General features: G+C 42.1%; 1 protein-coding gene across 4 annotated transcripts in view; it reads left to right on the top strand.

The window, feature by feature from the left end:
- The window catches only part of Rnf152 (ring finger protein 152), a 71992-nt gene that overhangs the window by 42855 nt on the left and 1997 nt on the right, over nt 1-27140 (top strand). For all 4 annotated transcript variants that reach the window (XM_078029930.1, XM_078029929.1, XM_078029932.1 and 1 more), the window contains one exon: nt 20898-27140. This exon is cut by the window's right edge and continues 1997 nt beyond it. In XM_078029930.1, coding sequence (XP_077886056.1) covers nt 21029-21640 — 612 coding nt within the window. In that variant the 5' untranslated portion in view covers nt 20898-21028 and the 3' untranslated portion in view covers nt 21641-27140. The remainder of the gene's footprint in view (nt 1-20897) is intronic.

Consider the following 27140-nt stretch of genomic DNA (forward strand, 5'->3'; position numbering starts at 1 on the left):
ACTGGTCCACAAACCCTAAAATATTACCACCTGTGCCTATATGGAAACTTGTATTGAGAGTTACTGGCCCATCAAGGTGTGGGGAACACTGGCTGGGCCACTTCTTCATGTAGGGCTGCATGAACAGGCTTCAGTGACTGGTCTCCAGGAAATCGTTGACACACTTCTGTCTATACATAAATGTTTACTTTTTTGATATGTTTCCAACCCCTTGGAGGAAGAAGGGCTGTATTCTTTATCACCTTCTCAGCATGGTTTGTAACTCCAAAAAGTTTTAAATCACTAGGCTAGAACAGGGGGTCTTTGGTCAGAACAGATTCCTGTTCGGAAGGATGGTCACAAAGATCTCACTGCTTGACACCAGAAATAGACCTGGCGCATGCTCATTTATTTATTATCCCTAAATAAAACATACAGATTTGCAGCACAGTACAGCAGTGGAATATGTCATTTTGTAACTATTATTAATGGATAAGGGACCGTTTCATGGATATTGGTTTCTTGGGCCTTAATAGCTAGTGTCATATCACACTGCAGGTCTGAAGATATTTATTACATGCCTCTCCCACTTTGGAAAAATGAAAGTTCTAATGTCCAAAATTTTAGGCCTCTGTAGTGACTTTTTTGGGTGCCCACTAGAAATCACTGATAGTTAGCCTGACAGTGTTATTAAACATCCATCACGCACAGAACCCTGTAGAAAATTCTACAAAGCAGAAGATAGAATCTGCAATGGGCTGAGCCTGACTTTGGATCACCCTTCCCAGGAGTGGCTGTTTCATGTACCCCGTGGTCTTTCTCTCCCCATACCAATCTTGTAGTAGATGAAACCAAAAGATTCCTATTATAGACAGCAACTTCTGGAGACGGCAAGTTGGGCAGAGCAGTCAAGGGAGGAAGAACAGTGGTGCTTTGAGAAAACTGCTTTCAGAGGTAGAAAACCAAAAAAGAAGCTCATGCAGGACTAATTGAGGAGAATGGACTTTGGAATCAAAATGTCACACACACTCACACAGACACCTATCTCTGCCTCTACCTACAAAGGTGCGTGTCACTCTGCTGCACTACGGGTTAGAGATAGTAGAAAGTTGTTGCTGTTCAAAATGTGAATCCTTTTTGGGGCTGCCTTCAATGGGAGGAGTCTCCTCTGGAACAAACAGGTCCCAGGGGTGCTAACCCTGCACCATGCTGGTTCTGGGAGTTGGGGGTGAAGATTTACAAGAGGAAGGACTAACCCTCAGGATGCCTGGTACCCATTGACTCTGAAAGTCCACCTATGAAGTCACAAATTAGAAGCAAACACACAGTTAGATGGAATTTGGAGCTTTCAGATCAGAGCTTGAGTCTGGAAGAGGAAGAGACTCTGAGAGACAGGATACCACTTTCCCTATTCCCTGTTCTATGGTCACAGGTCCTTGAGGTCCTGGGTTGTGAAGACAAGCAGAGCAGGTTCCTAGGGGATTTTTACTGATGTTTAGGCTTGCCTGCTTCATGAGAGCAAATCTTTGGACATTGTCTTAATCTGCTTGGGCTGCTATAACAAAATGGCAGAGACTAGATGGCTTATAAACCAAATTTTATTTCTCATGGTTCTGGAGGCTGAGAACTCTATTAACAAAGCACTGATAGATTCAGTATCTGGTGGAGGCCTGTTACCTGGTTTGTAGATAGCATCTTCTCGTTGTGGCATCTCATGGGCGAAAGGGTGAACAATCTCCCCTGGGATTTATTATTATTATTATTATTATTATTATTATTATTATAGCACTGATCTCATTCATGAGAGCTAGTCCCCATTCCTGAAGGCTGATCCCTCATGACACCTCCCAAATCACCTCCCAAAGGTCTCCTCTCCTAATGCTATCACTTTGGGATGAGATTTCAACATATGAGTTTGGGGTGGATACAAGCACTCTGACCACAGTGGACATTCCAGAGGAGCTCAGGGGTTACATGTATTTCTTAGCCGTGTTCCCTGCAGGCCTAGGAGCCGTGAGACCCAGTGGCTCTGAGCACTTTTATTACCCATATCTTGCTATTCAAATGACATTTTTCATTAAAAAAGAGCCAGGACTCCTTGGAGAAATAACTGGTTCTGGGCTTGGAAAAGGGGAAGCACAAGATGAGCCTGAAATCTTTTTTTCTTTGTGCCATAAGGTAAGAGAGTGCTCAAAGAATGACAAGGACAGACGTGTCAGAGGGGCACAGGGGCCAGCTTGCAGGTGTTTCTTGGGCAAATGTGGCTCTCGTAGCATCAAAGCAAATACGAACGTAATAGGTTGGAAGAATGTGACATTGTGAGTCCATGCCACTAGAAATAAATAAGAAAGAAATAAGAAGGCTCTACTTATAAACAAATGCCAGCTATTAAATGTAGAAGAAGAGATACTTTAAAAAAATCATTTAAAAATTTTTGTTATATATCACAACAGAATGCATTACAATTCATATTACACATATAGAGCACAGTTTTTTATATCTATGGTTGTACACAAAGTAGAGTCACACCATTTGTGTCTTCATACACATACTAGGGTAACGATGTCCATCTTATTCCACTGTCTTTCCTACCCCCTTGCCCCCTCCCTTCCCTTCCCTCCCCTTTTCCTATCTAGAGTTTATCTAATCCTTCCCCCTACCATCACATTATGAATCAGCATCCTTAAATCAGAGGAAACATTGGGCATTTTTTGGGGGAGGGGGATTGGCTAACTTCACTTATATATAAAAAATCATTTTTCTATCACCATAGTTGTAATAATTCAGGGAAGAAATTTGAGAGTATTAAAAGGAGTGAATGAAAGTTTGAGCAATAGGATATTTATGTTTATACAACTTAGCGTGTTACTCCACAAAATACTCAATGAATACAAAGAAGGGGAGAAATCGGGGAGACGCTTGTGTCATATTTAATGTAGCCATTTGCTGGAGTGGGCAGTGGGGGGTGACTACAGCATCACTTCTATAATCCCCACCAAACAAAATGTAACTCAAATCTGTTCATGGACGAACTCAAATTGAGAGATGCTCTGTGAAATAACTGGTCATTTTGAACTGTCAAGTTTATGAGAGTCAAGGATTTGAAGATGCTATATAAAATGTGACAGGTAAATGCACCACGGACTATTATTAACTCATGCATGATTGGAAGGACCACTGTTGAAATTTGGATGGGGACTGTGGTAGTATGCCAAGGTTGATTTCCTGATCTTAATGATTGGACTGCAGTTATGTAGAAATACTTAGAGCTTACAAGGGTGAATGAGACCTTGGGTCTGCAGCTTACTAACAAATGGTTCTGGCAAAGGTAGGGCTGCGTTGTTTATTTTGCAACAAAGTGATATGGATGGGTAGTCATTATGCTTCTTGAAGTAGAAGATGATGGCAGAGTTCATCTGGGATTGCAGGAGTGTGAGGAAGATGTGAGTAATTGTCAGTCCCTGATATCCTTAGCAGAGATGCAGTTTCCAGTAGACCAGGATGAGAGGACAGAGAGGAAGTGGTCACTTCAGGGTGAAGGAGCCTCAGTCCACCAAAGGAGGGAGTGAGTGGGAGTCAAGAAGTTCAAGTTGCTGGGCTAAGACTTGATAGGTCAGAATGTGGAGGCAAATACTGGGTCTTGAGTGGGCTTTGTACTGCAAATGTGTGTCCTGTGAGCTGCCCTTTGGGGATTCTCCAGTGCCATTGTGGTAAATGGCAGCTCTTTTGTCTCTTCCTAGTCATGAATTTTAGTTTCATCTGGGGACACTCTATGGCTATCTGTGGATATGTTGGGCAGGGGAGGGCAGGGGCTTTGGAAGGATTTTCACACCATATAAGCATTCTAGAGGGAGGCTGCGTTAAACTCTACTGAGGTCTATTTCATTTCATCTCAATTTTCTGAGATTGGTTTCAGCTAATGCCCGTGCAAAATCTGGCTGACCCCAAGTATAGGTCCAAAATGTGAAAATGAATTACTTCTCTTTGGTTATGGTTTGGTTTGGTCTTCAGTTATGAGACTGATCCTTAAAGTCTTTAGCTGTTGCTGTTGGGGTCCCTTGAACATGCCAATGCAAATGAAAATCCACAAGAGAAGCCTGAAGTTGAATTATAGGATCATTTATGTTTCCAATCAACTTAATTCACTAAGGACATGCATGCCTAGCACGTGCTTAGATACTGCGGCTCACAAAGGTAGAAAACATGTGTTTCCTGCTCCAGAGGAAATAGTCTGGGCATGAGAGACACATGAATGAACCAGTCATTAGGACACAGCTTGGAATCATTTTAATAGGGGCCAACGAAGGGCTGAGGAAATGGTGTGTGTGAGCAGGTGCGGGGTCTCTAACTGTGCAGAGTGGGAGGGAAGCCTTTGGGACAAACGGAGTATGTGTTTCTTCAAGGAAAGGGAACAAAGGTAAGCAGCCAGCCCCAGAGGGGACACTGGAGTCAGGGACAGGCGTGGGAGTTGGTAACTCTCAGAGCCAGGTCCCCAAGGACCTTGTGTGCCTATCCCTCAAAGTCTGGAGGGCAGAGTGCATTTGGATGTCATAGACCAGGACCCCTGCTAAGCACCCTGCTTGTGCAAAATAGAAAATGAATCACGAAGCGCTGAGTCAGGGACCTTCGTGTTTGTGGGTCCTCACACATTGCCGAAAGGGCTGTGGGATTTTCTGGAAGCTGGCGAAGCTTGCTAATCCTGAATGGAGGCTTTCTCCCACCTAGAATCTTGGAAATAGGGAATAACTGAGCAGGTGGAATGGAGATCTGTATGAAGACATGTTATGTGGAGATGCAGATGAGTCTGTAGTACATTTGTTCAGCTTTGAAAAACTTCAAATCTCTAGAATAAAGTAGAAAGACAGACACAGTTTTCACATATTTGTCTGTTTGCAGATGTCATGACCCTTCACCTTAGAGTACCTTTAGCCTGTGTCCTGAGAACAGGGACATTCCTCTGCATAAACACAACACTACTATCACATCAAGAAATTCACCCTGGATGCGTGTGATACAGTGGTTCCAATTTAAATTCAATACAACTGTGTTCTATCTCACTTTCCCTCATTTTAATATTTTTTATTTCCTCCTGCCACAGTGAGAAAACCTTGTTCCCTGACAACATCAATATAAAACTGCTTGTTTTAGCATATAATATATATAAAATTAATTTAGAAGTACTGTAGTAGCATTGGCACCAATACCAACAACAAAGAAAGCAAAATTCAAGTTGCTTTGCAGTTTTTATTGTTATTTAAGAAAAATGTATCCCCTGAAGGGTGTGCAGAGTTCTTAGGTTAAGAATTACTTGAATGTGGTTCTTAGTCAAATTGAGGTCAGTGACTTGTTTCTACTTGTATTTCATTTTAGAGTTTTATTTTCTTCATCCTTTCGACTTATTATTTTCTGTTATGTAAAACATTTATGTTGGTCTAAAGCCATAATTGCATGACAGGTGTACTGAGAGCTAATTCCTTCCCTTCCTCTGCATGTCCATGTACCCCATATTGTGGTCACAGTGTTTTTGTCTCTTTATCTGCTTATTATAATCCAGCTTCAGGGATAGATGACATTTTGGAAATGCGTAGTCTCTTTGGCCCTGAGCTCTGGAAATGTTTCCCATCAGCAAAAGAGAGACAGACAGACAAGGCGGACAGCCCTCAGGGTCAGTTATGTTAGCTCTAGAACTACTTCCTCAGGAAACCGTGGTGTGTGTGTGTGTGTGTGTGTGTGTGTGTGTGTGTGTGTGTGTGTGTGTGTCCGTGTTCCTGTGGTCTCATGGATATTCCTTCAGACCAAGAAACAGGAGATGTGACATTTAGAATGACCATTGGAAGGACGAAGTTCTTGGTGATGCTGGAATTGGGTTTGTAGCCTGGCAGTGGGACACTGAATCCCCTTGGATTTGAATGTCTTTGTGGCTGTGCTGTCTCCTCCCACCTCCTCATGTAGGTTAAATTTGACCTTGTTTCAAGTTATTCCATAACTTGAGAGCATTGGAGATTATTTTTGAAATACACTCGCTGTCTCAATAAACCAATTTAAGCTGATTCTTGTGACCTACGTAAGCTAATGGTTTAGGAGAAATCGGTTCCTACTTAAATCTGTATTTGTTGTCTTACTCCTGTTATTGCAACATTTCCATGAAAGCTGTCAGAAGGTGTGTAATGTAAGGAGAGAATTCTTTGTTGGTAAAAGTCAGTGAGTTTTAGTAGAAGCCAAAGAATCAGGAACCACAGGAGGCCTAAAGCACAGTGGCTTCATGGGTGCTCCCCGTGTCCCCTGCGCTGTCAAGTGTCTGAATCAGGCAGACGTGGGCTTGCCATGCTTTCCTGGGCTCTCACAAGATGACCACACACTGGCAAGGCTTACGGCAGTGCCTCCTTGGGGACGGGAGGTCATGATGTGCTGAGTGGCAAAATGTATCATCACCAATCACAACTTGGTGATTGATTGCTTTTCGCCTGGCAAGGTCTAGTAGAGGTGGGTTCTAAATAGAGTGGCTTCTAAAGTTCCATCAGTTTTATTTGCTAGCCTACGAAAACTCTATTTTAATCATTTTCTATTCAGAAGATACATGATGATTAAGTCAGGCTGTCTTATCAACCCAAAGGCAGAATCTGGGTAATTTAAAAAATATATATTAACTGTAAGATACATTTTGCAGCTATTCTGAGAAAGGTAAATTATGGAATTTTTTTTTTCATAAAATGAAAGTTGAAGTGCTACAGTAAGTTTTTGGTATACTAAATAGGATTAATTTGAAAGAATGTGCATGGCAATTTGGGAAATAACTCTGTTACTGAATTGGAGAGCAGTCTTTACCAAATAAGTTCAGTTAACGGGTGTGGTGGCATACACCTGTAATCCCAGCTATTTAAGAGGCTGAGGCAGGAGAATTGCAGGTCCAAGGGTAGCCTGGGAAACTTTGTGAGACCCTGTTCAAACTTGGAAAGATTTAAAAAAGGACTGGGGATGTATGTAGCTCAGGGGTATAGATTGCGTAGCATGTTCTTGACCCAATACTGAAAAAAATAAGATGTGAATACTATACTCCCCCTAACATTGAATACAGTTGAATGAGGAAGAGTTACAGTGATTCTATAATAAAACCAATTTAAGGCTTAGGAATTGTCTCTTAATTGGATTTTACATGGCTTGTATACATGTTTATAGAGCATGACATATACCCTATAACCCCCCACATACACACCACATTGAGAATATTTATACTCTAAAAAGTTTACATAATTAAAGTGTTTTGGAAATAAATTATTTATTTGATGATGAGCTCTTAAGCTTTATGGTTTAGTAGGACATTTTTAAATAGAGGTTGTTTACATGTAAAATTTTTGAATAAAATGAATCACTGCTTTCTATCAGAGAAATTGCATTTTCTACAGTGTTGTCTGTTTTATTCAAGTGTCAGTAGTAATAGCACATGGTGAGCATTGTGCCTGAGTTGATTTATATTTTCCTACATGCGTGATTCATAGTCCCTTTCTCTGCCATCACTTTTTCTAGAAATTGTGAAAATATTCATTTTTTTAACTCCCTATAAATGATGCAGTGATACTAGTTTCCAATAGCTGTCTTAATCTCACAGAGAACTTAAGACTTTGGTATTTAGAAAATTTCAAGATTTGACCAGGTGTAGAGGCACATGTCTAGAATCCCAATGTCTTGGGAGGCTGAGGCAGGAGGATCATGAGTTCAAAGCCAGCTTCACCAAAAGCAAGGTATTAAGCCACTTAGTGAGACCTGTCTAAATAAAATACAGAATAGGACTAGAGATGTGGCTCAGTGGTCAAGTGCCCCTGAGTTCAATCCCCGATACTCCCCGAGCCCCCAAAAAGAAAATTTCAAGATTTGGAGCATATTGGCCATCTCCATCATCCCTTTCTGCATTCTTTTCCCCCAGAGCTCTGCCTCTCAAAAACCTTCCTTCACCAGGTGAGATGGCACACACCTGTAATCCCAGCTACTCAGGAGACCGAGACTGGAGGATCTCAAGTTTAAGTTCAAGGCCAGCTAGAGCAACTTATAAGAAAGGGTATCTGATATGATATGTCAAGAGCTTTGTAATGTTTTGAATAACTAATAATAAAAAATAATTCTCAGATTAAAAAAAAAAAAAAGAAAGGGTGTCTGAGGCTGTGGAAGAATGCCCCTAGGTTCAGCCCCCAGTACAGTGTGCATGTGTGTGAGCGTGAATGTGCATGCATTCTCTCTCTCTCTCTCTCTCTCTCTCTCTCTCTCTCTCTCTCTCTCTCTCTCACACACACACACACACACACACACACAGCTACTTGTCTCAATGAGAAAATCTGAGATTTTATTAAAGAAACTTTATTCACTGATATTTGTTACAGTAGAGCAGAAAGCCTTTATTCGGGACCTGGCAATTGAGTCTTGCAGTTGGAGAGAGAGATTGGGCTTAATGGGCATGTGGGGATTGACAGCCAAGGAGCAGGTGGGGGTCATTCAGTTCACGAGAGGGAACATCCAGGGTAAGGAGGATACTGGCTAAACTCACCTAACTAGATTCTTGCTAAAGTCAGGCCAGGGTGATCAGACCTCACCTCAAGGGTGATAGAGGATGAGGAACCTCCTCAGATATTGAGGACGGTCAAATATCATATCAAAGGTGGGGTATTCCTTTTTAAGAAAACACAATAAGTATAGACAAATTTTATGTCAATTAAAAATGAAGGGGCTGGGGTTGTGGCTCAGTGATAGAGCACTCACCTTGCATGTGTGAGGCGCTGGGTTCAATCCTCAGCACCACGTAAAAATTAAAAAAAGCATTGTGTCCAACTATAAAAACTAAAAAAAAAAATTTAAAAATTAAAAAAGAGATTATCTTTACACTCCTTCTGAATAATAGAAAAACAAAGTTGTAAAGTTCAAGATTAATGTACCAATATCAGTTGTATTTTTATATACTTAGACTAAATAAAATGAAATCAGTAAAGCATTTCATTCACTGTAGCATAAAAGAGAATAACTTACTTGTACAAGATTTATACACTGAAAACCACAAAATAGTGAATGAAATTTTAAAAGACCCAAGTAAATGGAAAAAGTTCTCTGTGCTCATAAATTGGAATATGGAATATTGCTAAGACGGCACTAAAAGCGGGTGGGGGATTCTTGCTACACTGACTTAGCCGAGTTCTTTATTAAAAGTGGATATTACAAGGAACTACACAGATGGACTGAGGAGAAAATTCAAAAGCCTGCCTAAGGTTTGGCCAAGCAAAGAATCCTTCCCCATTCCACCTTCACTCTTCTCTATTTCTACCCAGTTTCCAAGCCCTCTTGATTGTTCTTCCCCCTTCCTCCCTCTCCGTTCCTTTATTCCAGCCTTACCCAGCTCTCCCCTTCCTTCTCCCTTCTGCCAGAGGAGCTTTAGAAAAGTAACGTACAATTAAATATTACTGAGTTGTCAAAAAGGAGGGAAATTTCAATCTATGTTCCAACAGGAGCAGACCCTAAGGACATGCTTCGTGACATAAGTCACACAAGTATTTGATAGAAATTAAAGGACAAATAGCATATAATTTTACTTTTATGAGGTATCTAGAATTCTCAGTTCATAGGAACAAAGACAAAGATTAGCAAGGGTGGGGGCAGTGAAAAGGGGGAGTTAATGTTGAATGACTACAGGGTTGTCATTTGTTTGGGTTGAAAAAAATTCTGGAAATAGTGATGAGGATAACACATTGAGTTTGCTTAATGCCACTGGATTGTACACTTCAAACTGGTTAAAATGATGATGATGGTGATGATGATGATGATGGTGATGATGATGATGGTGATGATGATGATGGTGATGATGATGATGATGGTGATGATGATGATCATCTCCCCTCTGAAGTCTTCATAAGCCCTATTGCTCATGGGATGAAATCCAAACTCTGAAGTAGGAGGTTGGGGTAGGGGGCTATCTGTTCTCCCCCATTCCTGAGATTCCCACTTCTCTCCCTGGATGAGAACTTAGGCCTCTGGCCCCCTCTCCGCAGCCTCTCCCTTTCTCAGCCTCCCTTCATGGGGTGGGAAAGAGGAGGGTAAGGGCAATGCTGTGGGTGGCATCCCTGCTGCTCGGTCTTGTCCTCTGCCTGTTCTCCTGTCTCTCAATCTCTCTGCCCTCCCTTGGGCCTTGTTTTGGTCTCTGCTCCTGATGGCATCTAGTGACCTCCCCATCCCAGCCTGCAGGGAAGGCTGCTGTATCCTTGGGACCAGATTGGGAAGGACAAGTGCCCTTTTGGCCTTGGGGCGGGCCCTGTTGTCCAGTCCTGCTTTTAACAGTATGGCCAGGGTCGACCTTGACCCCGTCTCTTCCTGTGTCTGCTTCTGCAGAGGCTGTGCTGCGCTGACTGGTTCCGGCTGCCCCGTCCTGCTGTGCAGACCAGCCTCCTCATCCCCCTCACCTGCTGTCCCTGGGCTTCCCCGTGTTGACACAGGGCAGTCTTAGCCACCCTTTTAAAGAGCCATGCGAGTCACTTACGGGAGGTCACAGGCTCTGCACTGCCTCACCTTGGGCTCTGCCGTTTCCTCTGTGGAGTCTCTTTGGAGCTAACCAGCAGCTCGTTCCATGGAAAGCCTTTCTTGGTCTCCCCAATCACACCTCGTTCACCTGCCGCTCCTGCCCGAAGCCCAGTCACTCTGTGCTGTGGTGGTCCCTGTGTCTGGCCTGGTTGCCCGTATTCCCAACTGGACTTAGCAAGGCAGGGCCCCGTCTTTTCCTCTTTATATCCCCTAGACCTAGAAGGATATACCTATTTGGATGAATTTATTAATCATATTGTAGTGTAAGCTATAAGTTATTTGTTACTCTAGGTTTTCTCTGGGAAACATGAATGTGAACTTGACTGTTTCCAAAAACGTGGTGCTAGGACACCTAAGAAGTACACAAGAATATTACCATTTCCCCCGAAGCCAATCCCATGGGTTGGTTTTAAATATAAAAAATGCAAAGGTGGAACAGACAAGTGGCCATGAGGGGCAGGGGGCAGGGCAGGAAGGATGGGTGGACTAGCCAGGGAACGTTTTGGGATGGTGGAAAATCTTGACTGGTGTAGGGTTCTCCAGGTGAGTATTTGTCAAAACTCGTTGAACTCTATACATAAAATATGTATTTTTTATTGTTGATAAACTTTGTAAGGGTTGACTTAAATTTCATTTATGAAAGCAAAAAGAAAATCTTTTGGATTTATTGTCGGGAAAGATGAATTAATGGTGGATGGCATTTGTTTGCACCACTGTTCAATGTCTAGTTTTGAGGTTTGTACTTTTTTCTTCCCTTCTTACTTTGCCTAAATGGAAAATCAACCCTCATTGAGTTATTGCAGCTGGAAGTAAGAAAAAGCAGAAGTAATGAGCGAACTGACAGCTGACTCCCCAAGGTGCTTAATTTTAGTACTGATGCCTTTAGGAATTCTTTGCAACTTCAGTGTGAGTCTTAACTCGTGCGATGAATCACCGATATTGAGGGTAGGTAAGGAGATTGCAGCAATAAACACTCTCCACTCAAAGAAAATAATCTTAAGAATGGCTTTTGAATAGGCTTATTTAGAGAGATATCTGTAAAACCTACCAGGTGTTTAATTTGTCATTCTTTTAGACTGTTTAATATAGAATGTTCTTTGGTTAACATGAAGGAACACACACACACACACACACACACACACACACACACACACACAATTAATGGGTGAAAGTAAATGAGTCTCAACAATTAAGTGGATGGGTTTTGCTTTTTGTGTGGGGGAGGAGTGTTTTGTTTTGTTTTATTTTTGAAGTAATGGGGATTGAGTCCAGGGCCTTGCGTATACTAGGTAAGTGCTCTGCCATTGAGCTACATCCATAGCCTATTATTATTATTTTTTTAAATTTTATCTTGAGACAGGGTCTCACTAAATTGCCCACAGTGGGCTCCAACTTGTAACCATCCTTCTGCAGCCTCTGAGTCAGTGGGATCACAGGCATGGGCACTGCACCTGGCTGTTTTTTAATTGAACTGAGACTTTCCCTCCCTGCATCTCCTTCTACCTTAGGGTACCTCAAATGAGTGGAGCTGTACTTGTCATAAATCAGACATGTTCTTTAGCACTTTGAAGGAGTGCTCAGTGTGTTGGGGAGTTTACACATTGTCCCATTGGGTTATTCTGTGGTCGTCAGCTTTTTGTTGTTATGACAAAATATCTGAGAAATTCAACTTAAGAGGAGGAGAGATTGACTTTGCTCGTGGTTTCAGTCTATAGTCACTTGACCCATTTGCTGTGGGCCTGTGGTGGGGCAGAACACCATGGTGGAGGGGGTGGGACACAGCAACGCTACTTCCTTCATGAGGGCAGGGAAATTACAAGAAAGAGCAGGAAAGGACCGGGGACAAGATATAGTCCCCAAGAGCATGCCCCCAAGGTCCTGCTTCCTCCAACCTGTTCCACCTCCTATAGTTTCCATCACTTCCCAATAATCCATTTAGCTGTGAATTCCTCAGTGGATTAACCCCCCATGAGGTCAGTCCTCATAATCCAATTGCTTCCCCAAGTCCCCACCTCTGAACATGGCTCTATTGGCAATGAAGCCTTTAACACACGAGCTTTCAGGGACAGTCCATGTCATGGAGTTCTCCAGAGATGCAGACACAGATACATGAGAGGTAAGTTATTAGGGAAGATGGTAAAGGTGGACCCACATAAGATACTGCTGTGTAGAGCTGAGATGAACCTGGACAAATCTAGATTTGTTCAGCTACATGATGGCTGCAGAGTACCAAAACTGCAAAGGGACCAGGAATTGTGTCCGCCTGTGGAGGAATTTGTCATGTCTTTGTGAAATTCCATCACATGGGGAGTTGCCTTTTAATCTGAAGCTATCATAATGACTTTTCTATTATTCCCCATTTTGTTCAAGTAATAAATTTGCATTTCTAAATATGAAGTTTGCAATTGTGTCTGTTTTCTCACTAATGGTATTAGTTTTTGCTGTTGGTGGGTGTGGTGGTTGATTTTAGGTGTCAACTTGACTGGGTTAAGGAATATGTAGACATTTGGTAAGCGTTATTTTAGGTGTGTCTCAGGGCATTTCCAAAGGAGGATAGCAGGAGTCTGTGGAGTAGTGGGGCAGCCTGCCCTCAGTGAAGCGGGCATCATCCTTTCGGCCAGGAGCCCAGATAGAACGCAGGCAGGTGAATTGTTCCCACCCCCTCCCACTCTCCGGCTCTGGAACACACTCTTCTCCAGCCTGACTCATCAGAAGTCCAGGCTCCCCTGCCTTTGGACCGTAGGACTTACATCACCAACAACCTGGGTTCTCAGGCCCTAGGACTTACATTGAGCCATGCTACCAGCATCCCAGGGCCTCTAGCCTGCAGGTGGCCTGTCGTGGGACTTCTCAGCCACCAGAATGTCAAGAACCAATTCCCTAATAACTTCCCTCTCATAGATCTGTCCACATATCCTATTGGTACTGTTTCTGGAAGACTCAATACAGTGGGACAGGAGAATGATGGTCAATGTTAATGTTCTTTGCTCAGCTGTCTTTCCTATTTTCTGGAAATGGTCTCTTAAAAAAATGTTGCATTTGTAAAGTTTTGTTATCCCCAAAATAGAATGCAAAATAATTATGAGAATTCTCTGGGTTTTGTAGTTTGTCATGAAACTCAGGTAACTATTGTTAGAATGAATTGATTTGGGGGTAGATATGTCCAGAGTAATATACTGAATCTAAGGAACAGGGGAAGGATGAGTGGGAAATGATGTTAGATATAGGATCTGTTTTTGTAAACATAGTTCTATTGGAATTGCAGGGAGGAAAGAAAAAAAGTTCTTATACAGTCTTAGGTTTAGTGTCTGGGGCTTGTGAATTCAAATGATTAAAAAAACATATTGTACAAGAAAATGTTTATTTAGGCATACAACATGTGCTCAGTCATGAGAAACTCAAAGGATTGTCTGGGACAGGGGAATTAAATATCTAGTTTAGTAGGGAAAAGGAAAGAGAGAGAAAAGGCTTGTAGGGGAGGACAATTAGATATATTTAGGAAAGACAGATGGGTTTCTAGGTGCACAAATGAGAGATAAGCGTGTGTGTGATAATGTGTGGCTGTGCTGTCTTCTTCCTGGGCATGAAACTCCCCCAGAGGGATTTATAGCATGTTTACCCTTGATCTATCTCCTGGGGGTAGACTTGCCCTGCAGTGGGAATTTATGGCAGCCTGATTTCTCAGAAGTTTCAGCTGTTAGTCAGACAAGGGAAACTCCAACAAGGCTTCTTTCCACATCTATTGACTCTCAAGTGCCTTCAGCTTAATCTTCACCCCAGCTCTGAGTTCTGAGCGACTCTGCAGAACACAGCCAGCCCTTCTGGTCCCTGGACATCACCTGTGACTTGCTTTCTCATTTTGGCACAGTTGAGTATGCAGGCTCCTTGGCTTACAGTGGACTGTGTTCCAATAAATCCACCATAAGATGAAAACACCTTTCACACACCTAACCTTCTGAACATTGGAACTTAGAGCACAGCATGCTAGCATATCCATTGTTCCCTCAATACAATGAGGAAATTGTTAAAAAAAAAAATGACAAGGTTTCCATTTTTTCTGGAATTTATAGTTGGAAAAAAAACCCCAGGAGTTGGGAATGCACATGGGTGGTTTACTTTATACATAAAGTATAAATTTACATACAGGAGGTTTGTGGCCTTTGGAGGTCCCATATCCTCTCATGAAGAGTAGGGGCCACCAAGGTGGGCAGCAGAGAGAGGCTTGCCCCAGGAGGTCTTGCAGCCCTTGTCATGGACTTAGCCTCCATCGATGGCTTAACGTGCATCCTGGGACTTGGGCTGTCCTCACGCCTTGCCTTGACGTGTACCCCAAACTCCTGCATCCTTGGGTCCGTGGGCTTGGAGCAGTCTTTCAACCCGGAGTGATGCTGATCACGTCAGCAGTGATGCTAACCAAATAGAGGAAATGCCAATGTCCTTCCCTCCAACTTGGCTCTCCAGTGGCTCTGTGGCTGTGGCTCCTTGGGGTCCAGGGTCCTTTCTGGCTCTGACAGGCAGTGGTAGTTCTTTGCTTAGTGGTTCTGGCCAATCCCTTTATGTGACCATTGTATGCACATGATCAGTTGAAGGAGAGTCTCTGGTCATGGCTTTGCCTACCCTTCCCTCTTTCCTGTGGATCTTTTGATAGAATTCTTCCCTCCAGGATGTATGTCCAGGCTGATTGAGGGCAGGGACTCTGGTTTGCCACAGCATCCCCAGTGTCTTGACTAATGCTTGGCACATGGTGGGTTCCCAGTAAATATTTGTGTCCCTACCTCTACGTGTTTTACCTGAGTAGGTGTCCGATCATCGACCATCCACCATCGACTATCGGTAAGACTTGTGGTTTTTGTATTCCATCTTTTTGGCTTTCTGGTGTGCCTGATTTGTCTGTCACTCCAACTCTGCTCAGGATTCTAGCAGTCAGGGTGCTGGCTATTTTTCATTTGCTCTGTCTGAGGCATCTTTTATCATTCCCTCTCTCCGGAGAACCTCGGATCCTTTGACAGTCTTTTATAGCTCTTCCTTACTTCATGACCATCAGCAACTTTTTCTTGGCCATGGCTGGATGACAGAGCAAGTGAAGGTAAAGCAGTGTGACTGGTGGCTGCCAGAGTGACCTTGGCCTCCTGCATGAGCCCAGTGCCACTGAGTATCTTTGGAAGGAAGAGTGGGACCACCCACATCTGGTAACAAGTTTGGGTGATAGGGCCATCTTGCTTGATCCAGGAAGGGCATCGATTAGACATGACATCGCTTTTATTGTTTCTGAAAATCGAAGCTGTGACTGTTTCTGTGAGTTAGCTCTAGCTAGATGCATTCATTAAACCAAAGACATAAAGGAGGAAGTTTCTAATGCAAACTGGCTCCCATTTAAATGGTTTAGATGTGCAATCTCCAGCTCATGTAGACACACATGCTTGCAAGGTCATTAATAGAAAATATTGTAAATCATCCATCAGGTGTAAGAAGCATAGAACAAGCAGCCAAGCAGTGCTGTCATGCAGTTGGAAACCTGGCAGTGTATCATGTGGTATTTTTACTAGACGGTACTTTATGGGAGACCATCTAGTCCAGACTCAGTTTGCTTATGGTAACCTGTCTATTTGAGAGTTATTCTTATCTCCTGTTTCTAATAATATTGGTTGTTCAACAAACAAACCCGGTGGTTATCATCTCTTATTACAATACTGAAATATAGTTAAAATTCCTAAAACTGTCTCAATTCCAATATACTTTGATTTTCAATATGCAACATCAAACTTGTGTCAAATATATCCATCTTTTGCTAACTTTAGTGAAATATGCCTAAAGCTGAGTGAGGAACATCTCTCTGGTGACTGTGGCTGCTTGGTAGGTAGGTTTCTCAGTGACGGATTTGGCAAGCACCATGGTGTGCCCTTTGGCACAATGCCCTTGGCTCTGTGGCACCTACAGGCAGGGATGGTCACCAGGCTGGGCCAGGTCTTTGGTTGTGTGCTGAGTCCCTGAAGTGACCTTGTCATTGTAGCTGGTCTCTTGCTTTCTTCCTGTTCAACCACTTACTCTCTGTCCAGTTCAACCACTTACTTTCTTCCTGTTCAACAGTTTACTCTCTGTCCCATCCTGCCTGCTCTACTACCAAGGCCAGGCATCTTCCTCATTTGTTAACATCCAAGACATTTAAATGACTCTTTTCACTTTCCATATTTTTGGCTTCATCAAATACAGCAATCCAGAATGCTCACAGGAGGAAACAGTACAAAGACTGGAGCTTGGGCCAGTGGGATTCTCGGTTGTGATTTGTCGGCATCCAGGCACCCACTGTCTGGCTCCATTAGAGCAAGGACAGCAGTTGCACCAAGTTTGCAATGCACAGACGTGACAGTTATGTTCAGAAGGACTGCTCTCGCTACCAGAGAACCCAAAGTCGGTGACACACCTGTCACCAAGCCATCTTCATTCTTGCCACTTATTGGAGTTTTGGTGAGATCCAGTGTAGCTCAGTGGTCTTTCCAGCTGACATTCCAGATGAAATGGAATTATAGTTGTTTTGTTTAATGTCACTTCAAATATTTATATTTTCTTTAAGAATTAAGCAGTGGCCTATATCAACAAGTCACCCTATTTCAATAGAAAAAGAAAAGCAAGTGCTGAGTATAATCTCTTAACTTTGAACACAACCATTAAGTTTAAGGTTCTTGCATAGACCATCTGATGGAACCACCCAATGTCACCAGATGGAATCGATATCAGATCATGCTCCACGAGTAGGCCTCATAATTAATCCCATGGTTAAGAAATGTAGGAAGATTCTTAAGAGTACAAGCAGAATAAGCCTATTTGGATTGTTTCTTTCATCACCTTTTTATCTGCAGGCTCCTAAGTCTGCACTTCTGAAAGCAACTGGTACCATAAAAATTCATTGTTGGAGACCTTTGTTATTTTACCACCCACTAAATTCACAGAAGCACTTTACCACACCCACACTTTATAAAGATGCATATAGTTTTATAGATCAGAAAAAGAAATTTCATTTTATAAAAACATGTTGATGTTGTAAAGTGGCCAACGCACCAAATATCCACGATCCCAAAACAATGGCAGCACACACACCCTTCAGCTCACCCACGGGCTGTGTAATTGATAATATTTGTGTAACTAAATAGTGTTTTATGAAGATGTTTGGAAATAAGTTCTACCTTGTAAGCTGTAACTTTTTTTTTTTTTTTTTTGAAATGCCCTTCCTTAGCCACTGTTCCTCATTTTTTGGGACTATTTTTCCCTTTGATCTTTCCTTTAGGGTCTTTTGAAAAATAAATCGAAGTGACATTTAAAACTTGTTCCAGTTGTTCCAATATTTTGGCCTATACATCAACATTCTATCAAAGTACTCTTTCCTTTTAAAATTTAATGAGAATTTTATTTGAATATCCCATTTTGCTCTTGGGGAAAAGCGACACCAAGCACGGGTTCCTAAGGCAGTCTCCAGGAGGGGCTTATGTCTAACACACTTGACAAAGAACTCTGGATTTCTTCCCCGGCCTCGGTGGCCTTGTTTCCACTCCCCTCCTTTAGTTGTTGACTTGCGTCTTTCGAGGCTGTGATGAAAGAGGAGAAAGAGTGATTCATCATTTCCTTCAGGCCATAGCCTCATAAATTTCCTTCTCTTTACCTAACTAATCATCATCACTACTAATTATGCTCCAGAAAATAAACTGGAATGCAATTCAGGCTGCTTAATATAGAACACATCAGTGTATAAATCAGAGGCTGCTGTCAAAGTGGCTTTATGTGGCCGAACATCGAAAATAGGAACTGTGTTTCCCATTCTGCTTTTGTGTTCAGCCTGCACCATAAGGCCTAGAACATACTGGGATAGAGTTGGAAATTGAGTGGTAGAATCTAATTTTAAATGAGCTTAACACGAATTAAGTGAACATTACTTTGAGGGTAAATTCATGAATAAAATTACACATTAGTTTTGTGGAAGAATGATGGTATGGCAGGTCTTGGAGCAGAGCCAAGAGGAACACTTGCCTTCCTCCTCTGAGCTGTTCAAAACGGCAGCTCTTACATGACCAGGAATCACCTCTGGGCAAAGCACACAGCCCACTGTGCAAATGGTAGGTGAAGTCACTTGACCTTCAGCCATGATTCCATCATCCCTGGTTGGCCAGTGAGGAAGCAGGTTCGGATGAGTGGGGTGACTTGCGTTGGTGCCAGAGTTAGGATGTGCCAGAGACCAAAGCCCTCCAGTTTTGTTGTTTCTTCCTCCCTAGTTCAAAGTGATCAATTCTTCTCCACATACCCATTTCCCATCTCATCTGTGATGTTATGGCCAGATCCCCGTCTGTAGACTTTAACACTAAGGAGAGATAAGAGCAAGGTTAACAGCATTTTAGTGGGTATAAAGTTAGAGGTATCCTATGCACACATGGGATCTCTACTTCCATTTACATTTCCTACTGCAGCCATCCTACACATCCTCCTTCCTAAGCTCTCTGTGCAGATTTCCTCTTGCACCTATGGCTAGAGGTCACCCTGCTGGACTGCAAAGACCAGACCAGACCAAGCCATTCAGCTTTGAGCACCTTCTCTTGCCTCCTCTGTCCCTCTTTGCCTCAGTTCCTCTATTTTAAAAGATTTAAAAAAGTGTTCCTTGATTCTGCTCCCTTCTTGCATGATCTGATTCTTTCAGTGACACCATGATCCTGTCAAGACTGTACCTCGACTTATTTCCCCCGTGACCTTAACAGCAGGGCACTGCCTGACCCCTCCTAAGCCTCTTCTCACTTTCCACCACCTCATCCTACTAACCTCTAACACAGAGTAGCCTCTGCCTTGAATGGATTGTTCTCCTATTCTTTATCTTTCTGGTGTTTTCCCATTGCCCACTATAAACTCCCAAATCTTTGGCCTGGCCTTTGAGTCTGGCTATGGTCCCCAGTCTGTGGGGAGAGGTATAGACATACCTGATTAGCTCATTCACCTTTCCCTGGAAGGTCTGCTTTTTGGCTGGGTCTAGGGAAGACTATACATAGGCTCTCTGAGAACTTTCTTTCAAAGGCATCTGTCAAAGATGGAAGAGCTAAAGCTATAAAACTCTTAGAGAACATCTGTAAGTGATTCTCAGATTAGAAAATATCCCCTAGCCAATGTCACACCTAGAAAAGAGAAATAATTTTATAGTTGCTGACATTCTTTCCTTTGCTCATGCTGATTTCTTAACCTGAAAATAGCCTGTCTTTGATTTTACATGTCTGACTCTTATCTATAATCCAGGTTTTCCACTCAGAAATCCCTGATTCCTCCAATTCCTCCAGCTCTTTTATAGCACCATGTTGTTTTGTTTTGGGCAGTACTGGGTGTTCTATCACTGAGCTACATTCCATGCATTCCATCCCTTTTTATTTTATATTGTGAGACAAGGTCTTGCTAAGTTGTCCAGGCTGGCCTTGAACTTGCCATTCTCCAGCCTCAACTTCCCAACTAGCTGGATAGTATTGCTTTTAGGGGTTAGGGGTGTAGCCAAATAGTAGATCACTGGCTTAGCATGCATAAGGCCCTAAATTTGACCCTCAGCACTGCTTTAAAAAGAAAAAAAAAAAAAAGCATTGGCTTTTAATCCTGTTTCTTGGTGCAGGCCTAAACACCTACATTAGAAGAATTGATTGGAAAATATTAGTGCTACTTTGGAATTAGAGTGCCTTTGTGACCCCCACTGCCTTCAGGGTCACTGCTGCCCTAGTTCTGTTGTTTTGTGTTTTGTTCTCTTTTTGTGTCTTAAAACCAATTGATCTCATCTCTGGAAAAGATGAAAATGAAAAAGTGCATTTTTGTGCTTCAGCCCTTGGCGTCATTTTAATTACCTGCGTGAAAGAAACTGTCCTCCCTAGGTAAGCCAGCTAGGTTTGCGGAGCACCTAGATTTGTGAAGTTACCTGACTGGCAGTTAATACTTACAGCAGGGTAAGTAGAGGCAGAAAAAGAAGGTTGGAGGATCTAAACAAAGAAGTTTACTTCTAGAAAATGCTATCAACACACCAGAAGCTAGAGTTTCTCCAATGTCATTTAGAATGACCCACGCTGTGCTGAAATGCACAAAATGGAAAAACAGATTCCTCCTTTGTGAAATAAGAGTGCGTGCGTGGTCTACACCTGTCCAAGGTGCATTTCTTTGGGAATGGGTGTATTTGTTGTGACTCGCTGCCTGAGAGCACTCCATCACCTTCCACTGAGCACTACAGGAATCCTATGGTCTCACCTGTGGGGACATTTTATGCGTTTGACCCAGGATCAAGACCTCAGGGCTGAGGTGTAAATCTTCTAACTCTATGGACAACTTATTGAATGAATTAATTCGTTTGCCTTGTTTATCTCCCTCAGAAATGAACACGCCCACGAATGCTAGATGCCTGTGAGCTCCCTGGGCGGCACTGGAAAGGCAGAGTGGAGGCCTCCGAGTACCGGCTCCTTGCCCTGGGTCTTGGAGCTGCCCCTGCTGCTCGCGGTCCGCCATGGAGACGCTGTCCCAGGATTCGCTGCTGGAATGTCAGATCTGCTTCAACTACTACAGCCCCCGGCGGAGGCCCAAGCTGCTGGATTGCAAACACACCTGCTGCTCGGTGTGCCTGCAGCAGATGAGGACGAGCCAGAAGGACGTGAGGTGCCCCTGGTGCCGCGGCATCACCAAGCTGCCCCCTGGCTTCTCCGTGTCGCAGCTGCCCGATGACCCCGAGGTCCTGGCCGTCATCGCCATTCCGCACACCTCCGAGCACACCCCGGTCTTCATCAAACTTCCTAGCAATGGGTGCTACATGCTGCCCTTGCCCATCTCCAAGGAGCGCACCCTGCTGCCCGGAGACATGGGCTGCCGCCTGCTCCCCGGGAGCCAGCAGAAGTCCGTCACGGTGGTGACCATCCCTGCGGAACAGCAGCCGCTGCAAGGCGGGGCTCCGCAGGAGGCGGTGGCCGAGGAGCCGGACAGGCGGGGCGTGGCGAAAAGCTCCACCTGGTCGGGCGTGTGCACTGTCATCTTGGTGGCCTGTGTCTTGGTCTTCCTCCTGGGCATCGTGCTCCACAACATGTCTTGCATTTCGAAGCGCTTCACTGTGATATCCTGTGGCTGAGGCGGGGTGCAGGGAAGGCTCTTGTGGGTGCCAACTTAGGGGTTGAGTAGGTGTTGGTGACGGGATCCCAGCGAGATGATGGGGGGGGGGGGCGACACTGACCATTTGGTGCTGAGCGCTGGCCTCTGGGTGGCCACTTGATTCACCTGAAGACAGATGCCCAGGGAGGAAGGTGACGTCTCTACAAGATGCCAGGTGAATTGTTCTGAGTGTGGATGGCAAGGGCTTTGAAGATGATTGCATGCATCCTCATAATCATGAACTAAACGGGCTGTGACTTATGAGTTTTCAAGATCATGTTATGAGATAGACATACTCTCCTTAGACCTTAAACCCTACATGTGCATACCATGTGATCTCTAAATGCGGTAGATGAAAATAAAGATGCTGTGTATACAAGTAGAATTAAACCTTGAATCCATGTAAAAAATAATTCAGTGAAGACATACACTGCAGGCTTCTTTGCTTTTTTTTTTTTTAATGGAACCCAGTCTTCACTTAGTTGCTAAGATTTTTTTTATATATATATATTTTGAATGGAACCCCAAATCAAAATAAGTGACATGGACAGTCGTGTTTTTTTTTTTTTTTTTGAGAAAATTTTTTTTGAGAAAATATTTGAACAAGTGTCTCCAGTGTGTTGTGTTTTGTCAGGTACCTTCATTTTTCTTCACTGGTGATTAGAGCTTGCTACGTGTTTATTAAGCTGGAAGCCCGACAGGGAAGCAATAAGCCAAGAAATAAGGAGAAATGCCTAATCCCGCAGGAAACCCGAATGCCAGTTTTTCTCAAGCCATCTCACAAAATAAGAATTTAAAATGTAAATATTGTGTACTTGTGTGTATATGTGTGTGTGATTTGATTTACCTCAGGTTTTTGAGTCTTTTCAGAAGAACCCCAGGATTGAGACCTCGTGGGCATGAAGAAGTCAAGTATCTGAAACGGTGGGCACCTCGATCCTCCCAATGAGACGTCCCCTATGCGACACCCCAATACTCACCCCTCTGCTCTGTGTTTAAGTCCTGTATTTTTTAAGGCACAAATGGAGAGTAACGAAAGTTTGACTTTTCTCCTAGTTCTGGAGTATTATAAAAGCCACACTTGTTGTTAGCAATGGCAAAACTGATGGGCATTTCAAAAGGCAGTCCACAATTATTTTTTTGAAAGATGCTGTTCCTTGAGCATTAGACCTTTTTGAATTCCAGTTTCCTCTTGTTGGTGTAAGCAAGAAAATCTTCTGTATTTCAAAATATGTTTTTATTGAGAGAAATGGCAAGGAAGACTTACTATTCACATTCCTAATGTAAGTGTTCTTAAATGTGTAATGGTTTATAAATGTTCTTAAAGAAAGAACTGCTGGATTAAATAATAAATTCTCATCTCTGGGTTTGTGTGCATGTAAACATTATAGTTCTCTTGTAATTCCTTTTATGGAATTCAGGAAGCAAGTGGTGGTATGTGTCAAGAACTCCACTCAAATATATGTTTTTAGGTATAAATGACTCCCGGAAAATGATGGGAAGGGTAGGAGTGGGGAGAAATAGGGACAGAAAAGCAATGACTGGTTCCAAAAAGGAAGGCTAGAAAGTAGCCCTGTAAGATCAAGACAACTTTATTTATTTATATGCTAACTATTATCTTGAAGCAGCACAAAGTATGCATACTAAAGTGATGGAGTTCATGTGAAATAAAACAAAAATTTATAACTAGAATACAAAGCTAATACCTAATTGGCATGAGAATTCAATATAAAAATAGGAACTCTGGTCTTTTCAGATCTTTCAAATTTGTCATAAGACCTTTAGAAAATGTATTTGAAAGCTCAAACTAGAAATTAGGTTAAAATGCCATTTTATTGTACAAGCTATTGGGCATTATACAACAAATAATCTAGGATTTATTTTGTATTAATAATTTAGGTATCATATTAGCTGAATATTATCCTCTATTACATAACATAAAATGCTGTTGGGTTAGTGTCAATTTCTCAAACTCTCAGGCTGCTGTAATGCATGTCTGACCTAATTTCCATTTCTCTTGGAGGAAAAAAAATGACAGAAATGTTGCGTTTAAAATGCTGCATTTAAAATGGACTTTACCTTTGTAATTTTAAGCCATGTCATATTCAAATTAATTTTTTGAGCGATATCTGCATACATTTATGTACAGTATGAAATGACTGACCTGTAGTGTAGTAAGTGATAGAGTTCTACTTGTTTAGTAGGTTATATATAGACACTAATGTGTGTGGTGATAGTGTCCTGTGTTTCTTAGTGCAAAGCTGTAAAGTAAAAATGTCCACAGAACTTTTACTTACAAACAATCCTGTGCTAGAACTGCAATTAAGCAGTGCAAAATTAATCAGCTCTCTGGTAGATTCTTGACCTTAAAACTTAACAATAATCACCTAAATCAGAATTTTTTGTGTGTAAATCTTACTGATGTAGGTAGAACATTATTTAAATTGTTTAAATGGATTCTGCTTGCAGGTTGCACACCTCCTTATTAGGATGTGCTTTTGAGTGTGTGTGTGTGTGTGTGTGTGTGTGTGTGTGCGCGCGCTCATAAGTGGGGGACAGGGAGGAGAAAGGCAAAGAGATGTCTTAGCCTGCCAGATAGAATTTTTCCAGGCTTAATGATGTTTTGATGTTATCTGGCAAGCCATTACTCTGGTCTCTTCTGGAATTTACCCACAACACTAACAACTTATACACCCCTTGTGACAAAAGCCCAGGACACAGAGGCCAGAATTCATAGTTGCATACCAGTGAAATATCACAACTGGAAAGCCCAGGAAGAGCTGAAAACAGCCTACAATGGTTTCATGTTGTAGATGAGCCCAGGGCGGCTCAGAGAGGAGTGTGGAGACTTGTAATTCTGCAGCAAAGGGGAATAAGAACTGTGCATTGCTGTCCCTCTTGCTTCTTTCTAGATCCATCGCCGTGTCTATCTGGCTGAGCTTCTAGTCGGGGCAGATGGAGACCCTTTATTATCTCAACTACTGCTTTAAAAGTGTTGGTTTATAGTTTGTTTCTTCATTTTAGTTAGCTACCTCTCTGGAAAACAAAAAAAGGTTAGGGTTAGGGAAGAGGATAGACATTTAAAAGAAACTATCTGACCATATTATCTGAATTTTTAAAATTGCAGAACATTGGTCCACCCCTATGTGTAAAGAACAATGAATGTTGTGTAAATAGTAAAACTATAAGCAGCATGTATTTTCATCTTTATTAATGATCTTGACATAAGCAAGAGAATGCTTTAATATGTTTAGTAGAGCTAAGTATGCCACCAAAAAGCATTGTCTTTGAAAAAATTTTGTATAATGACTTGGGGCACAAATTTTGATGCAAAGGCAAATTGGTTCTGAGTTCCAATCACATTTTTTGATCAGAAGGCTTTAAGGTACTTTCTTTCAAAAAGTAAGTTTAATATTGTGCGTGGCTTACAGAGTGGCCTCTTGGAGTTTCAGCTGTGCACTGGTGTAGCCCTTACAGTTTTCTAGATCAGTGCCATTCCATGGAACATTCTGGAATGATGGAAATGTTCCATAATGGGTGCTGTCCAGTAAAATAGCCACTCTCCACAATGACTGTTAGACAATTCAAATGGGGATAATATGACTAAAGAACATATCTTTAAATTTTATTTAATTTTAAACAATTTAAAGTAGAGCCCCATGTGACTAGTGGCTACCATATTGGCTCATGGCATCAAGGTGTTCCTAACAGACTAGAGAGAATTTGTGGGCTAGTAACAAGCATTTGGCAGAAAAATAAAACCAAAATCCTTTCTGGGCTTAAGAAGTGTGTGATCCCAAGTATAACAGTGAGAACTCATTGGTTGCCCTTTGGGGTTATTAGATATTTTGGACCAAGGAATCATCAGTGAAGCTTAAAGAGTGTTTTATTAAGCCCCTTTTTCTGGGACCATTAGCTGCATGTGAATCTATTGTCCAAAAATAGTAGTTAGACAGTAGCTGTAAAAAGTTTGACTTGCAAGCTGTGCATGATCTGTCCTGTGAAATTGTGTTTAGGGTCTTGTGGCCAAAGAGTAAATGTTACAGGAAAAAATAAGCCTAATGAAATCCTTCTTCACTTTCAGTATCTTACCCACACTTCATTGCTGCATTCGTCAGGTGTGAGATCTAAGAGCAAGTGTGTTTTTGGTGTTCAGAATGGTTTTGTTGCCCTTGAAGTCTGCCAGCTTATCATTGTATTTGGTATGGCATATGTAGGCATCATTTGTCAAACGCCAGACGAAAACGCAGGTACTATTTTTAGAGTGGGATTTGGCAGTGTTTTAGTGTCTCTTGCTTTAGCTATCACTAAAATAATTTAAGATTTGAAGCTTCGCACAAAGTCACTTTTTAAAAATCTATTTTAGGGTAAAAAAAACAAAACAAAACATTGCCCAACAGAATTTAAAGACTGGAAGATTATTAAAGCTACTAGAATTGATTGGTTTTTTTTTTTTTTTTCCTTTTTTCTTTGTGGTGCTGGGGATTGAACCCAGAATCAGGCCGTGCACCACTGAACTACATCCCTAACCCTAGAATTGCTTTTAAAGTGAGTCAAAGGAAACAGAAAATTCAGTTTGAGATATATTTTCATGTAAAGATCAGACTTTTACTGGTAGCCTGCTGTTATTCTGGTCCAGATTTTGATTTGAAGAGTTTCCATTCCTTTATTTGAAAGTCTGTGCCATAGCCAGGCACTGTGGTGCTTGCCTATAATTCCAGCTGCCTGGGAGGCTAAGGTAGAGGATTGCAAATTCAAGGCCACCCTGAACAACTCGGGAGGCTCCATCTCAAAGATGAAAAGAGCTGGGGCGTGGCTCAGTGCCAGAGTACTCCTGGTTCAATGTCCAGTACCACCAAAAATTAACAAAGAAAATCTGTTAAAATTGGTTAGTTGGATTTTCATTGTGTGCAAAATGTAATGCAAGTCAAATGCATTTGCTTTAATGTAGGAAAAATATTAATTTTTTATTCTAGAACTTGCCAGTGGGCAAGACTTTTTTTTTTTCAGCTCTAGAATTTTGTTTTTAAATTTTTGTCAAAATGTAGTTATTCTCTACACTTTTAAGTTGGGAGCCCAAAGGTCATTGTTGGGTGAGGAATGACACACAAAAGACTGTGATTTCCATCTTTGCTTAGAGAGATGATGCTGCTAACTAGACGGCATTTTGTTCCCACACAGTAGTGTCAGCCAATGTATCTGTCATCCTTGACCTCAGTGGAGAATCCATTCCCTGACATTTCCACCATTCTCAGTAAAACAACACCCACAAGGTCATCCTTACCAAACCAGAAATTCCATAGAATGAGGTCACCAAATTAATTCCTGACTCTTTTGAAAACAATCTGTTTTAAGAGCAATGATGATCAGTTGCTGGATTTTGCTACACACACACACAAATACACAGTTTAGCTGTGATTGGAGACAAAGTAAAAACCACTCTTAGTCATTTTTCCCAATTCGTGAATTAGTATTGAATT

This window comes from Ictidomys tridecemlineatus, chromosome 13 (genome assembly GCF_052094955.1).
Source record: "Ictidomys tridecemlineatus isolate mIctTri1 chromosome 13, mIctTri1.hap1, whole genome shotgun sequence".
NCBI lineage: Eukaryota > Metazoa > Chordata > Mammalia > Rodentia > Sciuridae > Ictidomys > Ictidomys tridecemlineatus.